Source organism: Motacilla alba, chromosome 28 (genome assembly GCF_015832195.1).
Source record: "Motacilla alba alba isolate MOTALB_02 chromosome 28, Motacilla_alba_V1.0_pri, whole genome shotgun sequence".
In the NCBI taxonomy this organism is placed as follows: Eukaryota; Metazoa; Chordata; class Aves; order Passeriformes; family Motacillidae; genus Motacilla; species Motacilla alba.
Window position 1 is genome coordinate 148226 of NC_052043.1, and position 16354 is coordinate 164579.

Below are 16354 nucleotides of genomic sequence, written 5' to 3' on the forward strand. Positions count from 1 at the left end.
TTTGAACCCTTTCATGCCTTAATAAGCTTTTATAAATTTTTAGATTTTATTTCAATAGAAACAGATATAAATTTTATAAGAATTTAAACAATGTTTCTCCCGGCGGGCCGGGCGGAACCGCCGTGTTCGCGTGGCTTCATCAGGGCGCCACCATCTTTGCGCATTAACCAATAAAAACTCGAGTTTCCACGTTAGCCCCGCCTCTCTGTGTGTATTGACCAATAGCGAGCGTTTATGGGCGGGGGTGCTGAGGCTGCTGCAGCGGCTGCGCTGTTATTAACCAATCAGAAGCGGGATTTTGGTAATGGCCGCGCCTCCTCCTTGGTTTGGCCAATAGCGTGCGGCGGTGGGCGGGGCCAGGTGGGCGCGGGGAGGGCAGCGATGGCGCTGAGCGGGGCCGTGAGGGCGGCGAGGGGCAGGTGAGGGGACGGGGGGGACACGGGGGACACAGGGGGACGGGGGGAACACGGGGGACACAGGGCATGGAGGGGAACACAGGGATGGGGGGTACGGGAGTGGGTGAGTCGGGGTTTGGGGGTACCTGGGGAGGGGGAGGACTTGGGGAGGGGTCTCACCTGTGGAAGGGTCCCACATGGGGAGGGGTCCCACCTGGAGAGGGGGTCTCACAGGGGAAGGGATCCGTGGGGAGGGGTCCCACTTGGGGAAGGGTCTCACCTGGGGAGGGGTCTCACCTGGGAGGGGGTCTATGGGGAGCCAGCACACCCTGGCTGCCCACGGGGGTCCCCATGACGCCCCCCATCCGCCATCCCCAGGTGTGCGCGGGCGCTGAGCTGGGCGGTGCCCCCCTCGAGGGGCACGGGTGACACCGCGGGCACGGGTGACACCGCGGGCACGGCTGCCACCAGCAGGGGCACGGCTGCCACCATCTTCGCGCTGTCCTCGGCGCCGGGCCGCTGCGGCGTGGCCGTGATCCGGGCCAGCGGGCCGGGCTGCGGGGGGGCCCTGCGCAGCCTCACCGGGACCCCCGCGCCGCCCCCGCGCGTCATGGCCCTGCGGCGCATCCGCGACCCCCGCACGGCCGAGAGCCTGGACAGGGGGCTCGTGGTGTGGTTCCCAGGTGGGGACACGGATTGGGGTCTGGGGACACAGGGATGGCAACACGGGGATGAGGACACGGGGCTGGGGTCATAAATTAGGGGGAGGATACGGGCTGGGGACACGGGTTGGGGACACGGGGATGGGGTTTGGGGACATGGAGTTGGGGTTTAGGGGGCATGAATTGGGGTTTGGGGACATAGATATGGAGTTGGGGACATGAGGTTGGGGCTGGGGACACGGGGTTGGGGACACAGGGTTGGCAGCCGGGGGTACCACCCAGCCCGGTGTGCCCGCAGGGCCCCACAGCTTCACCGGGGAGGACTGCGCCGAGCTGCACGTGCACGGGGGGCCCGCCGTGGTCAGCGGGGTGCTGCAGGCCCTGGGTGAGCCCCAACCCCCTCCTGAGCCTGTTCCATCCCATCCTGCCCCTATTCCAGCCCATCCTGCCCCTATTCCAGCCATCCTGCCCCTATTCCATCCCATCCTGCCCCTATTCCAGCCATCCTGATCCTTTCCCTCTCCCCCCTGGCATGCCGAGTGATCCTCCCCCGTCCTTCTTCCCCCTTTATTTTGTGTCCTTCCCTTTCCCCCCTTCCCTTTGGGATCCTGGGGAATCCCCTTCTCCGTTCCCCCTTCCCTTTGGGGTCCCGGGGGTTCTTCCTGCTCCCCCCCATTATCCCGGCCCCCCTCACGCCCGTGTCCCCTGTCCCCTGTCCCCAGGCCGCCTGCCGGGGCTGCGTCCGGCCGAGCCGGGCGAGTTCACGCGCCGGGCGTTTGCCCACGGCAAGCTGGACCTGACGGCGGCCGAGGGGCTGCGGGACCTGATCGGGGCCGAGACGGAGGCGCAGCGGCGCCAGGCGCTCCGGCAGCTCGAGGGCGACCTGGGCCGGCTCTACCAGCGCTGGAGCCACGCCCTCACCCAGGTGCGCTCACCTGCGCGGCCGCCGAGCCCTCCCGGGGCTACCCAGCCTTCCCAGGTGGCCACCAAGCCCCCCCGGGTGGGCAGCAGCTCGGGGATGACTCCCACCCCAATGGCAGGCGCTCGCCCACCTGGAGGCCTACATCGACTTCAGCGAGGATGACAACGTGGAGGAAGAGGTTCTGACCCAAGGTGAGCCCCTGCTGTCCCCAGCGCTGCCACCGCTGTGTCCCCATAGTGGCACACTGGCCCAAGGGGAGCCCCTGCTGTCCCTGTTTTTGTCCCGGATTTAGGGATCAGGACCCGGGGTCTGTTCCAGTGTTTTTATCCCAAATTTGGGGATCAGGACGTGGAGCCTCTCCTGGTGTTTTCATCCCAGATTTAGGGATCAGGACGCGGGGTCTGTCCTGGTGTTTTTCCCCAGTCTGGGGCTTGAGTCCCACAGTCCCCAGCCAGGCCGGGCTGACCCTGCCATGTCCCTGCTGTCCCCAGCCAGGCCAGGCTGACCCTGCCATGTCCCTGCTGTCCCCAGCCAGGCCAACTGACCCCCCTGTGTCCCTGCTGTCCCCAGCCAGGCCGGGCTGACCCCGCCGTGTCCCCGCAGTGGGTGTCACCGTGCGGGCGCTGCTGCAGGAGCTCCGGGGCCACCTGCGGGACGGGCGCCGGGGGGAGCTGCTGCGGGGGGGCGTCCGAGCCGTCATCGCCGGGCCCCCCAACGTGGGCAAGAGCAGCCTGCTCAACCTGCTCTGTGAGTGGGGAGCGCGCCGGGCCTCCGGAGGGAGCCACTGCCACTGTCCCCAGGCCATTGCATCACCTGGGGTGGGGACCGGGCGTGGAGGGGTTGGGATAATTCCCAAAACTCCAGAGGGAGCCATTGCATCACCTGGGGTGGGGACCGGGCGTGGAGGGGTTGGGATAATTCCCAAAACTCCAGAGGGAGCCATTGCCACTGTCCCCAGGTCATCATGTCACCCATGGGTGTGGAAGGGACGAGATGATTCCCAGACTTCCAGAGGGAACCCTTTCTGATGTCCCCAAGTCACCCACGGGCATGGAGGGGTTGGGATCATTCCCCACATCCCACAGGGACCATTCCTGATGTTCCCAGGCCACCGTGTCACCCATGGTGGGGACTGGCTGTGGCGGGGTCGGGATCATTCCCCAAATCCCCCAGGACCTTTCCCGCTGTCCCCAGGCCGGCGCCCGGCCGCCATCGTGTCCCCCACGGCAGGCACCACGCGGGACGTGCTGGAGGTGGCCCTGGACATCGGGGGGTACCCGCTGGTGCTCAGTGACACCGCAGGGCTGCGCCAGGCCACCGACCCCGTGGAGCGCGAGGGCGTGGCCCGGGCACGTGCCCGGTGAGCTCTGGGGGGTTTGGGGGGTTTTGGGGTGTCCCCACAGCTCAGCCCGGAAGGTGACATCGCCCTGTGTGTCCCCAGGTTGTGCCAGGCTGACCTGGTGCTGGCAGTGCTGGATGCCACCTCGGTGTCACCCACGCCGGTGGCTCTGGGGGCGGCGCTGGCGGCGCTGGAGCCGCCCCCGGGCACCCCCTGCGTGCTGGTGCTCAACAAGGCCGACCTGCTGGGGGGGCGCAGGGGGTCCCCGAGTGCCCAGGGACCCCCTGCCACCCTGCTGTCCTGCGGGGGGTCCCCGAGTGCCACCGGTGCCCAGGGACCCCCTGCCACCCTGCTGTCCTGCGGGGGGTCCCCGAGTGCCACCGGTGCCCAGGGACCCCCTGCCACCCTGCTGTCCTGCAAGACGGGCGAGGGGCTGGAGGCGCTGCTGGAGCTGCTGGCACAACAGCTGGCACGGCTGTGAGTCCCGGGGCATCCCAGCCCTCATCCTGGTTTTTTGGGGCTGGCTGATCGCCCTTCTCCATGGCTGATCCCTTTTTCTATGGCTGATCCCTTTCCCATTCCTGATGCCCCTTTCCTGTTCCCGATCCCTTTTCCATTCCTGATCCCCTTTCCCATTCCCGATCCCCTTTCCATGCCCAATCCCCCTTTCCCTGCGTGATTGTCTTTTAATGCCCAATCCCTTTCCATGCCCGATCCCTTTCCCGACCCCTTTCCCATTTCCGATCCCTTTCCTATACCCGATCCTGTTCCCGTTCCCAATCCCCGTTTCCCGCTCCCTCTCCAGCTGCGGGGATCCCCTCCTGGGCTCGCCCAGCCTGACGCAGAGCAGGCACAGCCGCCACCTCGGGGCGTGCGCGGCGGCCCTGGAGCGCTTCGGGGACGTCGGGGACAGCGGGGACCTGGCGGTGGCAGCCGAGCAGCTGCGGGTGGCACGGCGGGAGCTGGGCAGGATCACCGGGCACGTGGGCGCCGAGGACGTCCTGGATATCATTTTTAGGGATTTTTGTGTCGGGAAGTGACGGTGGCGCTCCGTGGGGCGTGGTGTCACCGGCATTAAACCGTGGTGCCTTTGGTGGCTTTGTGTTGTCCCCTCGCTGGTGGCCGTGTTGGGAGCGTGTCCCGAGCCCCAAATCCCAAATGTGGGAAAAAAAACCTGGAAAAATCCCAATTCCTGGCCAGGGGGACAAACAAAGAGCTGGAAGGGAAAAGCTACCCCCGGTGTCCCCACTTTGGGGTGTCCCCATCCCCAGTGTGACATGGGGCACACCCCTCTGCCCCCTGACCCCAGGGATTCAGTCTGAGGGGTTTGGGACCCCCGGGATCGCCCCAATCCAGGGAATTCCCCCAAGGAATGACACCGCAGGGTCATTCCCCAATCCAGGGAATTCCCCCAATTCCCTCACACCCCCAAGGTGTGGCACGTGGGGTCTTGCTGGTGCTCTGCCACCCCAAAAATGGTGGCATCTCCTGGGGACCCCCCTGTGCCACCACCCAGCCGGGAGCTCGGGAAGCACCTGGTGCTCCGAGATTATCCATGGAGGAATTCCAGGAAATCCTCTGGCACTGCCTGAGGCCCCCCGGACCTTCGGGGACTGTGAGACTTTTTGTCACCTTTGTCACCACGGTCCCACCCTGGGGCTGGGCAGGAGGTGGGGGCGAGGTGGCAGTGCCCTTCTCCCGGCACGGACACGGCTTGGGGGACACTTGGGACAGGGAAATGGACAAGGGACACTCCGGGAGGCCTCGGTGGCGCCTGGCGTGCGGGCAGGGGCGGCGGGGCAGGAAAAGGATTTTCCACAGGAAACGCAGCCGTAAATCCCAGGAATAAATCCTGGGAATAAATCCCTGTCCCGCTCCGGGGGAGCTGGGGGACAAGGACAGCGTGGTCCCTCATCCTCTGGGGACAAGGACTGTGCCGTGTCCTTGGGCATTTCCCACCCCTCTGTGCAGAGCTGGGATGGAATTCCCGCTCCCCATCCCAATTTTTCCATGGGTTTCCATCCACGGAAACGGCGAGTTGTCCCCAAATTTGGGGCCAGGGGACAAGGACATCCCTGTGCTTCATCCTTTGTGGACAAGGACATCCCTGTTCCTCATCCTCAGGCGTGTCCCACCCCTCTGTACAGAATTCCCACTCCCAAAATTCCCGATTTTTCCATGGATTTCCACCCACACGAGCAGCGAGTTGTCCCCAGATTCGGGGCTGGCTGTTGTCCCGCTCCAGCCAAAAGGCGAGGATACATCTGAGGGGACACGCGGGGCGGGCTTGGGGACACGGGGACAAAGGGACAAAGGGAGGGTGGCCCTGGGGCGGGGGTTGCCATCCGTGCTGCGGGAAGCACCTCCTGGGCGGCTCTCCTGGTTTTCCACGGGATTTTCCAGCGCTATCCGCTGTGGGAAAATGAGATCAGGCCGAGGGCACCTCCAGGAACCCCGGGTGGCCCAGGGAGGGTGCCCGGTGTCACCTCTGTCCCCTCACCTGGCGTTCTTCAGGGTGGCCGTGTACTGCTCCATCAGCTGCAGCATCTGCTGGAGCTCCGCCGGGTTCTGCATTCCTGCCGGGATCGGGGTGGGATCCACGGGATCAGGGTGGGATCCATGGGATTGGGATCCATGGGATTGGGATGGGATCCACGGGATCAGGGTGGGATCCGTGGGATTGGGATGGGATCCATGGGATTTGGGATGGGATCCATGGGATGGGATTGATGGGATGGGCACCCAGGGGACACGGTGACCCGCCAGGGTGTCCCCAGTCCCCCCAGGGACTCACCCATGGTGCCCAGGGTGGCCGGGTTCTTCAGGAGCTCCATGTAGGCGCCCGTGCCAGGGAAGGAGCCCAAGCGGCCGGCACTGCCCGGCACCCGCGAGCCCGGCAGGTCCAGGTGGGACATCTGGGGGGACAGCGGGCACTGCTCAGGGGTGGCACCGCTGAGGGGTGGCACTGCCCCCAGCAGGAAATTCCCACATAAACAAAATCCAGGTGTCAGGAAGGAAAACCTCGGTGCAGAGGTGCCCGTGCCCATGTCCCCATGGGAGTCCCAGTGCCCCACACCCCATGCCCCCATGTCCTCTGTCCCCAGTGCCCCAATGTCCCCATGCCCCATATCCCCAGTGCCCTGTGTCCCCATGTCCGGTGTCCCCATGTCCCCACCTTGGTTCCCATGCAGACCCCGAGCTGCTGCCTCAGTGACTCTGCCATCGCCACCGCCGCCTTCCTCTTCTCCTCCAGCTCCTTCCCCACCTTCTCCTTCTCCGCCTGCAGCTTCTTCCTCTCCTCCTCCCCGTCCTTCTGGCTCTTCTCCAGGCCCTGGATCCTCTGGAGCAGCTCCTGCGTGTCGCGGGAGCAGTTGTGGCGGCACTGCTGCACGCTCAGCTCGCAGCTGCTCCTCCAGATGAAGTGCGAGTCGCGCTCCTGCTGCCTCCGGAGCAGCCCCTCCACGCGCTCCCGGATCTGCCCCAGCTCCTTCTCGGCCTCCTTGCACTGGTAGAGCTTGGCCAGCTCCGAAACCCGCAGGATTTTCTCGCTCACGTCGCTCTGCAGGGAGCTGCAGCGGTGTTTCTGCACCTCCAGCTCCATCCTGCTCAGGTCGCCCTCGGTCCTGGTGCTCTGCAGCTCCTGCTGGCACCTGTCCCTCTCGCGGGTGGCTTTGGCCAGCTCGGCCTGGCTCTGCCGGCCGCTGTCCTCCAGGCTTTTCTTGGACGAGCTGGCCTGGTCCAGCTGCCGCTGCAGCTGCAGCTTCTCAGCTTGGGGGGAGTCGGGGGACAGGGTTTGGCTCTGGGGCATTTGGGATCTGGGGGTTTGGGTCCCCCCAGGTGCCACCCCATGGCTCTGCCTGGTGGAGATCACGTGTGGGTGCTGGGGTGCCCAGGAGGGTGGGGAGAGAGAGTTGGGGGTCCCCAAGGGGTGGGAAGGGGGTGCTGGGGGTGCCCAGGGGTTTTTTGGGGCTGGGGGTGTCTCTTACCATTGCAGGTGCTGTTGATGAGGGTGGTGATCACCTGGCACTCGGTCAGCCTCACCTGCCGGAACAGGAGCTCCCGCAGCTGCGCGGGAGGAAGAGGAGGAGGAGGAGGAGAGGGGTCAGAACACCCCAAAACCACCCCCAGCACCATCCCAGTCCCCACAGGCGGCAGAGAGAGCCCGGGGAGGAGGAGGAGGAGAGGGGTCAGAACACCCCAAAAGGATCCCCTGGCACCACTTCAGGGGCTCTGGGAGAGCTCCAGGGATGAAGAGGAGGAGAAGGAAGAGAACCCCAAGACTGGAATCCCCTTGGCCAAAACCCCGTGGCACTTTCTGGGGTCCCCTCACTGCCGCCACCGCCCGGAGGGACGAGGAGGCGACAGCAGCGTCACCCGCAGGCGGTGCCCCCTCCCCGGGATTGCCCGCGCTGCCCGGAGCGCGGGGCTCACCTGCGGGATGCTGCTGGAGGCCTGGCTGCTGTTGCACTTCTCCAGCTCCCTCTGCACCTTCAGCGCCATCCCCTGCACCTTGTCCTTGTCCTTCAGGGTGGCGTTGAGCGTCCGGCTCAGGTTGGCGTTGGTGGCGCCCAGGGCGACAATCCTGCGGTAGTGGCTCTGCACCTGCTCCTCCAGCAGCCTCAGGTGGGTGTCGGTGCCCGCCTGGGCGTTGCCGTACACCATGAAGAGCACGAGCCCCAGGATGATCAGGAACTGGATCAGCGAGGTGAAAAGGAAAATGTATTTGACATAAAAGCCGCAGTCGCGCTTCGGCATCGCCTCCTTGTGCTCCAGCCCGAACTTGGCCATGGCGAAGCTGCTCTTCTCCATCCTCGCCGCCGCTCTGGCCGCCCCACCCCGCGGGGACCGCGCTTTTCAGGGGGGCCGCGCTGGGGCGGGGCTGCTCCCGACGCCGTGTTTATACCCCAGGATTTAATATTTCCTCCTGCCGGGCTCCTTCCTGCCGTGCCGGATGCTCCCGGGGACCCGCCGGGTTATCAGGGCGCAGCTTCTGCTGGGGTTGTTGTTCCTGAAGTGTGGAAGGGGAAAAAAAGGGGGATTTCGTTCCCTCCATGCCATTTCGGTGTCCGGCGCGCCCCTGGAATTGTCTGGAAGTGTCTGTCCCAAAATTCCTACTCCTGGTGTGAGAATTCCAGGGAATTCGATCCTGCCGGGTGATCGGGGCGCTGGGGTTGCTGCTCCCGGAGTGGAGAGGGGGAAAGAAAAGTGGGATTCCATTCCTTGCAACCCATTTCGGAGCCCAGCGCATCCCTGGAATTGTCTCCCGCCCCAAAATCATGGGATTCGATTCTTCCCATCCCCACTTCAGTGCCCCCGGCACCCCTGGAATTGTCTGGAATTGTCTGAAATTGTTTGGAATCGTCTGGAATTGCCTTCCGCCTCAAAACTCCCACCCCCGCCCTGGGAATTGCAGCGCCGATCCCGCCGGGAGTGCAGGGACCCTGAGGGTGGCACGGGGGTGGCACACGGGGACGGGGACAGCTCGGGTGGCACCGAGTGAGGTGGCAGGGCAGGGACGGGGACAGGGGCCGGGACCAGCTCTGCCGCGGCTTCCCAGCATCCTTGGGCTCACTTTGAAGCGGGTTTCCAGGAAAGTTGGATTTTCCTGCGGCCGCATCCTGTGCAAAGGGCAGCGACGCATCCGGGCCCCCCCGAGCCCCCCGACCCGCCGGGAGGGGACAGAGGTGACATCCCGCTGTCCCGCCCCCACCACGAGCCCCCCGTTCACCCCGGGGATCCCCCCCGAGCCGCCGGGAGGGGACAGAGGCGACATCCCGGTGTCCCCGTGAGCCGCTCCCAGCGGGGGGACCCCAAACCCCAAACCCCAAACCGGGGTGGGGCCAGAGCGACCCCCCTGCCCTGCGAGGGTTTGGGATGGGGAGGGGGACTGGGAACGGCATTCCCGAACTGGGAACAGCATTCCCGAACTGGGAATAGAATTCCCGAACTGGGAACAGAATTCCTGAACTGGGAATAGAATCCCTGAACTGGGAACGGCATTCCTGAACTGGGAACGGCATTCCCGAACTGGGAAGAGAATTCCTGAACTGGGAAAAGAGTTCCCGAACTGGGAACGGCATTCCCGAATTGGGAACGGCATTCCCGGACTGGGAGCAGCGTTCCCACAGTGTGGGGATGGGTTAATTAGGGCAGGGTTAATCGGGGGGGTTAATTTGGGAATGGGGAGGATCCATGGGGTCCTGGGAGCCTGCGAGGAGCCCTCGGCATGGGGCATCCCAAAGGTGACACCGGCGGGGCGGGGGTGGCAGTGTCCCCTCGGGGGTAGCAGGGATGGCAGTGCCCTCTCTGGAGGGGGGGTTCAGGGATGCCAGTGTCCCCCCCGGGGGGGGTGGCAGTGTCCCCGCGGGTGACTCACTGTTATTTGCAGCTCAGGAAAAGGAAGCGGCGGTAGCTGAGAATGGCTCCGGCAGCGACACCGGCCGGGCCACCGCAGACACTTCCCTGTCCCCGAGGGACGCGGGGCAGCCAGGGCAGGAAACAGCCACCGGCCAGGGGTCAGCGCCCGGGGGGCCCCGCGGCCCGGCCCCCCCGAACCCCCCGGAACCCTCCGGAACCTCCCGGAATCCCCCGGAACTCCCAGGGGCCCCCCGGAACACCCCGAACCCCCCGGAACAACCCGGACCTCCCCCCCGGGCACTCTGCGGAGCTGGGGGACCGCGACCTACCCACAGGATGGGGACAGGGAGACAGTGGCCGTAGCCACGGCCCGGACACCCCCAGACACCCGGATTAGGGTGGCACTGAGGGACAAAGGGGCAGTGTCCCCCCAGCCCTTCAGCCATGCCACCCCAAACTCCACCCTTTACCCTGCGCTGAGTCCCCTCCATGTCCCCAAGGTGTCCCCAAGGCCGCCCCGACCCCCAGGGACCCGCAGGGTCCGGGATCGAGGTGGGGACACGGTGACAACCCCGGCTCTGCCATTCCCGGCTGGGTGGAGCCACCGCGGCAGCGATGTCCCCGTGCGGGGACAGACATCGGGGGTGGCCCCACGACAGGGGGGTGACTCTGTGTCCCCCAGTCCCCCCTCGGGGATTGGGGATGGGAGAAATCCCTGGAGTTTGGGGAGGGGACAGTTGGGGTCAGAGGGAGAGGGGACAGCGGGCTGGTGGCACAGGGACGTGTCCTGGTGAGCAGCGCAGCTTTTATTGCCCAAGGTCCCCAAAATCCCCCAAATCCACGCTGTTCCCGGGCTCTGGAGCGCTGCGGGCGTGGCCGGAGCTCCCGGAGGGGATTCCAGGGAAATCCGTGCCTGGGATGAGCCGAAACTGCCCCAAAAAGCTGGAGGAGGGAGCCCCCGTGTCCCCCTGTGTCCCCCATGTCCCCTGTGTGCCCTGTCTGGCTGCAGAACGGGACGGGGACACGGCGGGAGCGGGACACGGGATGGCAGCACAAAGGGGGCGGGAGCACGGTGGGAGTGGGATCGGGATCGGGATGGGATTGGGATCGGGATCGGGAAGGGATTGGGATCGGGATTGGGATCGGGATTGGGATCAGGACTGGGACATGGGATGGGATAAGGACGTGGGATGGGATTGGCACCCAATGGGATCAATGGGATCAAGGATCAGTGGGATCAGGGATCAGGGATCTGTGGGATCAGGTATCAGTGGGATCAGGGATCAATGGGATCAGTCACCACAATAGGATCAGGACCCGTGTCCCCCCGCCACGGTCTCCGCGTTGCGCTGGCGGCTCCTGGGCCGGGCCAGGCCCGCAGGTGGCAGCGCTGGGGACACCGCAGCACCGGGGACACCACGACACCGGGGACATCGCGACACCGGGGATGTGGCGCTGGCCGGGACGGGGCCGGGGGGGCCGTGGGGCTCAGCCCTTCCTGCAAGGGGCGGGGGGGACGGGGAGTGAGACCCGCGCGGGTCCTGCTGCCCTGGGGACACGGGGACAAGGGCGGTGAAGCCGCCGCTCCTTGCTGTCCCCTCTTCCCGGGATGTCCCACCCCCAGGGCTGTCCCCTGTTCCCGGGTGTCCCTTCTCCCGCGCTGTCCCCTCTTCCCGGGATGTCGCCCCTTGCGGGATTTCCCAGTCCGTGGGTTGTGACACCTTCCCTGGGTGTCCCGTTCCCGGATTGTCCCCCTCCCCAAGCTGTCCCCCCTCTCCCTCCTCTCCACGCTGTCCCCTCGGGCTGTCCCCTGTCCCCGGGTCCCCCCGCAGTACCGCTGGCCCGGGGGACACCTGCGCCCGCCGCCTCTGTCCCGGCCCCGCCGCCGCAGCGCCTCCAGCTCGGCCGCGCGGTCCCGGCTGTGGGGACAGCGGAGCCACGTTGGGGGGTGGCCCTGACCCGGGCGGGGGACACAGGGGGTCCCCAAGGGGAGGAGGGACGGGACAGGACGGGACAGGACGGGACAGGACAGGACAGGACAGGGGGTCCCCAAGAGGGGACAGGGACAGGGAAGGGGAGGAGGGGACTGGGGGACACACGGGGGTCCCCATGAGGAGGGAGGGACAGGACAGGATGTCACAAGGTTGAGGGGGTGGCTGCTCTGGGGGTGGCCCATCCTGAGGAGGGTGACAAGGACATAACAGAGGATGTCCCTGAGGAACAGGGACCTTACAGGGGGTGTCCCCGGGGAACAGGGGGTGTCCCGGGGCCAGGGCCCTTACAGGCTGTCCTGCAGCTCCCTCTGTCGCGCCTCGCAGCGCTCCCGGCGCTCCCGCAGCTCCCGCTGCTCCTGCAGCGCCTCCTGCAGCCGCCGCCGCGCCCGCTCCGCGCCCCGCGCCACCTCCTCTGGGGACAGCGGCGACACCGGCGTCACCCCGGGGCGGAGGGCAGCCCCCCCCGGCCGGGCTCCTCGCGCGGGGACACAGCTCACCTTGCAGGGCCGCTTTGTCACCGGCCAGCTGGGCCCGCTCGCGCCGCAGCGCCACCAGCTCGTCCCCCTGAGCGGTGACATTGGCCTCCAGCCTGGCCTGGGGACAGGGGACACGTGGGGACCGCGCTGGGCAGTGTCCCCCTCCGCCACCCCCAACCCTTCATCTGCTGCCTCATCAGAGCCCTCCTGCTCCTCTGCCTCTCTGTCCCCCCATGTCCCCAGGTGTCCCCACGCTCCGGTGGTCTTGAGCCCCCCTCTCATCCTGCTCCAAAGGTGGGGACACGGATTTGGGGACAATCCCTCTGCCCTGGAGGGATGCCTAGTCCTGAGGGTGGGCAGCACAGGAGAGCCCCAGGTCACCCATATCCCCAGGTGTCCCCACGCTCCTGGTGGCTTTGGGTGCCTGTCCCCCTCCCCTCATGTTCCTTGGAGGGGTGGGGACATGGATTTCACGGATTTGGGGACAATCCTGAGGTCCCTGGAGGGGCGGCTCAGCCTGAGCACAACAATCACACAGGTCACCCCTGTCCCCAGGTGTCCCCAAGTGGCTCCTGGTGGCCTTGGGTGCCTGTCCCCCTCCCATCAGGTCCCTCAAGGCATTGGGGACGTGGCTTTGGGGACAACCCCTCCTCCCTGAGGTGACACTCATCCTCGGGGAGCTGCGAGCTGTCCCAGCAGGCCAAGGTCACCCCGCGGGTGCCACCGCGGGTGCCAGGGAGGGGACAGGGGGACGGGAGCTGTCCGAGAGGCTGCCCAGCCCTGCCCGGCGGGAAGCGGGGACATTTCCCAGCCCCCCGGGCCATTGTTCAGCCGGATGAGCCCGAGAGGGGCGGCGGGACCCGGCTCTTCCTCGGGCCAGCCCCGGCTGCAGCCACAGCTAAAAATACCCGGGAAGGACCAACACGGCCCCGGCAATTACCGGGATGGAGCGGGAGCGGCGGCCCCGCCGGGAGCGGGACGGAGCGGGGAGCAGCCCGGGCTCGGCTTTGGGGTGTCCCCTGCGGGGAGGTGGCGGCTTGGGAGCACCCAGGGCTGGCTTTTGGGGTGTCCCGTGCGGAGAGGTGGCGGCTGTGTCCCCCAGGTGGCTGTGCCGTGTCCCAGCTCACCAGCCCGGCTGGAACTGGGAATTCCCCCAGGGACGGAGCAGCCCCCGGGCTTGGCCGCTGGCCAGGGAGGGAGGGACAGGGGACACTGCTGAGGGAACAGGAGGTGCTGTCCCCATCCTGTTGCCGCCCCAAAGTGACCAAACCCCTCCTTGTGCCCATCCCTTCGGCCACCTATGGGGACAATGGACTTGTCCCCCATCCCTCCGGCCACCTACCGCCCGCTCGCGGCAGGACACGAGGCTGGCATTGTCCCTGCTGCTGTCCCCTCGTGCCCGTGCCAGCTCCCGGCGCAGCGCGTCCCTCTCGCTCCGCAGCCGCTCCCGGTGCCGCTCCAGCTCCGCCAGGCGCGTCCCGAGCTCCCGGCTCTCGTTCCAGCTCCGCTCCCGGTGCCGCTCCAGCTCCGCCAGGCGCGTCCCGAGCTCCCGGCTCTCGTTCGCCGCCCGCTCCCCGCAGCCGCGCAGCGCCCGCAGCGCCTCGGAGCGCCGCAGCAGCAGCGCCACCGCCGCTGTCACCGCCGCCACCAGCAGCAGCAGCGCCGCGCAGCGCGCCAGCACCTTCAGAGTGGCCCGGGGCACCGCGGGGTCCATGCGGGGGACAGAGGCGACAGAGGGGACAGAGGGGACGGGAGGGGACAGGAGGGGACAGGAGGGGACTGGAGGGGACAGAGGGGACAGACAGAGACAGGCAGGGACCGGAGGGGACAGAGGGGACAGGCAGGGACAGGAGGACCCGCTCCGGCAATGGCCGTGCCAGGATGTGGCGGTGGCGCTGCTGGTGACACCGTAATTGTCGCGCGTGGGCCGAGGTTTGTGGCGGGTCAGGGCCCAGAATAGGTTTTTGTTTGTGCTGGACAGGGGACAGCTCTGTCCCAGCTGAGGGGACAAGCCGGGGTGGCCTCGGTGTCCATGTGTCCCCAGCAGGGAGTTCCATGTCCCCCACAGGGAGAGCGAGGCGACGTTGGCCGGGTTTTATTGGAGATGGGTTCAAAATCGAGGAACTGGGGAAGGTCTGCGGCTCAGGGCAGCGCTGGCATGTCCCTGTCCCTGTCCCTGTCCCTGTCCCTGTCCCTGTCCCTGTCCCTGTCCCTGTCCCTGTCCCTGTTCCTGTCCCCTCCCTCCCCGTGGTGGCCGGAGGGGAATGGTCACTCCAGGATGTCCCCGTGGAGTTGGGGACACTGGGACAGGGCTGAGCAGGGGACAGGGACATGCCACCCCCTGGCCGGGTGGGGACAGTCCCTGGTCACCCCACAGAGGGGACAGGGGGACCCCGGCGTGCTCGGGGTCACAGGAGGAGGCCAAGGAGGAGGAGGAGGAGTGCGGGGACAGCGGGGGACACGGCCAGCCTGTCCCCTGGGGAGCGCTGGCTCCTCACGTCCCGCAGCTGCTCCTGCAGGAGCTGGAGCTGGAGCTGGAGCTGGGCCCTGGAGGGGACAGAGGGGACATGGGGACAAGGGTGACACGGTCAGAGGGGACAGGGACAGGGGGTGACAGGGAAGGGGGACAGGGACAGGGGGTGACAGTGGGGACACCGGGGGTGGGTGGGGTCTCACCTGAGGCTCTCCTCCTCCGCCAGCTGCTCCCGCTGCCGTGTCACCTCTGTCCCCAGAGCCCGGTTCTGCTCTGCAGAGGGGACAGGGGACAGGATGGCCCAGGGGACAGTGCCCAGGGTGACCCAGGGGACAGTGCCCAGGGTGACTCTGGCCCAGGGGACAGAGTCCCCTCCCTGCCCAGCACTCACCCTCCAGCCGGGTGACATTGGCCAGCGCCTGCTCCAGCTCCAGGACTGTCCCCTGCAGCGCTCCCTGAGCGGTGACACCCCGGTGACACTCCGCTTTGGGCTGTCCCCTCCCCATGTCCCCAGACCCCCCAGAGCGGGGGTCCCCGTGTCCCCAGCACCCACCAGCTCCTCCCTGCAGCGCTGCCACCTCCCGCGGGACACGGCCAGGGACCTGTTGGTGGCATCCAGAGCCCTCTGCAGCCCCTCGCGGGTGTCCCTGTCCCCCCCGCGCTGGCACAGCAGGGTGGGGACAGTCACCGCCGCCACCACGGCCGCCACCGCCAGGGCCACAGCGGCCGCCGCCCTCCAGAGCTCCATGGGGACAGCGGGAGTTTCTGTCCCAAATTTCTGCGGTTTCGATTCTCCGCGAGAAGGAAATCACGTGCTTCCCAAAATCCCCCGCCCGGCCACAATCGGTGACCTCCGCGCTGGGTCTGGGGACGCTCCCGAGCCGCTTCTGGGGACATCCCAACCCTGGGTGCATCCAGGGAAAGCGGGGGAGGGGGGGAATAATCCCAAAATTGAGGATTCCTCGATCCTGCGTGCCGGGACCGAACCGAGGCCCCGAAAGAATGGAAACCAGGCAGAGTCCAGGCAGGACAGAAACAATTTGTAATAATTCAGAGTTCAGAGGACAGAAACAATGTGCAACAATTCAGAGTTTAGCAGGACAGAATTAATGTACAACAATTCAGAGTTTAGCCAGAAGAGCAGGAGCAATGAGCGATTAATTATTAACAAATAATTAATCGAGCTGGGTGGAGCCAGGACAATGGATCATTAATTAGGCTTTGCTGTGTGCAGAACCCAAAATTCCCCTTTTGCCACCCAAAACCCCCTTTTCCTGCCCCATTTGCCCCTCAATCCCCCCAAACCCTCCAAACCTCTCCCCAGACCCCCCAAATCCCCCGTGTGCCCTTTTCCGGGCTCGTTTCACCCAGAACAGGCACCTGGACCGTGCCTCACTCTTTATTTCCCTCTGTAACGTTAATTTTTACATCTCCTAAGCTCCAAAACCCAAACATTTCCTTTGTTCAGTTTGATGTGTCTCTGCTTTAACTCCAAATCCACGTTCTGGCTTCCGGAACCTTCTCTGGAAGCTTCCCGAGGGCCGGGGTCGAATCCCGGCTCTAATCCCGACCCAAATTTCCAATTTTCTCCAAGGAAATCTTTCCCCAACCCCTCTGGGGGAATTCTCTCCCAAATTTGGCTTTCCAGGCCCAAAATTCTGAGATTTCCTTGAGTTTCAGATTCCAACCAATAGGGAGAGGGGTGGGCGTGGCCATGTAATGAATATGCATGAGTA

General features: G+C 66.1%; 3 protein-coding genes across 5 annotated transcripts; 1 reads left to right on the forward strand and 2 right to left on the reverse strand.

Annotated features, from left to right (window-relative positions):
• The first annotated feature begins 334 nt into the window (after positions 1–334).
• On the forward strand, positions 335–4412 carry GTPBP3 (GTP binding protein 3, mitochondrial). Of its 2 annotated transcripts, none has more exons than XM_038163683.1 (9): positions 335–419; positions 774–1078; positions 1356–1442; positions 1780–1982; positions 2098–2170; positions 2583–2726; positions 3174–3339; positions 3421–3795; positions 4124–4412. In XM_038163683.1, exons 1-9 carry the CDS (start codon positions 382–384, stop codon positions 4356–4358), a joined length of 1626 nt encoding a protein of 541 aa, XP_038019611.1. In that variant the 5' UTR covers positions 335–381; the 3' UTR covers positions 4359–4412. The 2 variants fall into 2 exon arrangements, with proteins under 2 accessions (XP_038019611.1, XP_038019612.1); XM_038163684.1 differs by having other exon boundaries at positions 2554–2726; positions 4124–4304.
• Positions 4413–5482: 1070 nt separating this feature from the next.
• On the reverse strand, positions 5483–8191 carry LOC119712451 (plasmalemma vesicle associated protein). The gene is made up of 6 exons (XM_038163685.1): positions 7750–8191; positions 7305–7383; positions 6494–7086; positions 6113–6233; positions 5819–5894; positions 5483–5730 (listed from the first exon to the last, which is right to left on the reverse strand). Exons 1-6 carry the CDS (start codon positions 8125–8127, stop codon positions 5724–5726), a joined length of 1254 nt encoding a protein of 417 aa, XP_038019613.1. The 5' UTR covers positions 8128–8191; the 3' UTR covers positions 5483–5723.
• Positions 8192–10460: 2269 nt separating this feature from the next.
• LOC119712453 (paramyosin-like) lies at positions 10461–15435 on the reverse strand. Of its 2 annotated transcripts, none has more exons than XM_038163689.1 (8): positions 15172–15435; positions 15010–15073; positions 14822–14891; positions 13488–14692; positions 12167–12263; positions 11958–12081; positions 11529–11594; positions 10461–11173 (listed from the first exon to the last, which is right to left on the reverse strand). In XM_038163689.1, the coding sequence occupies exons 4-8, from the start codon at positions 13857–13859 to the stop codon at positions 11164–11166; spliced, it is 669 nt and encodes a 222-aa protein (XP_038019617.1). In that variant the 5' UTR covers positions 13860–14692; positions 14822–14891; positions 15010–15073; positions 15172–15435; the 3' UTR covers positions 10461–11163. The 2 variants fall into 2 exon arrangements, with proteins under 2 accessions (XP_038019617.1, XP_038019616.1); XM_038163688.1 differs by having other exon boundaries at positions 11511–11594.
• Positions 15436–16354: the final 919 nt, after the last annotated feature.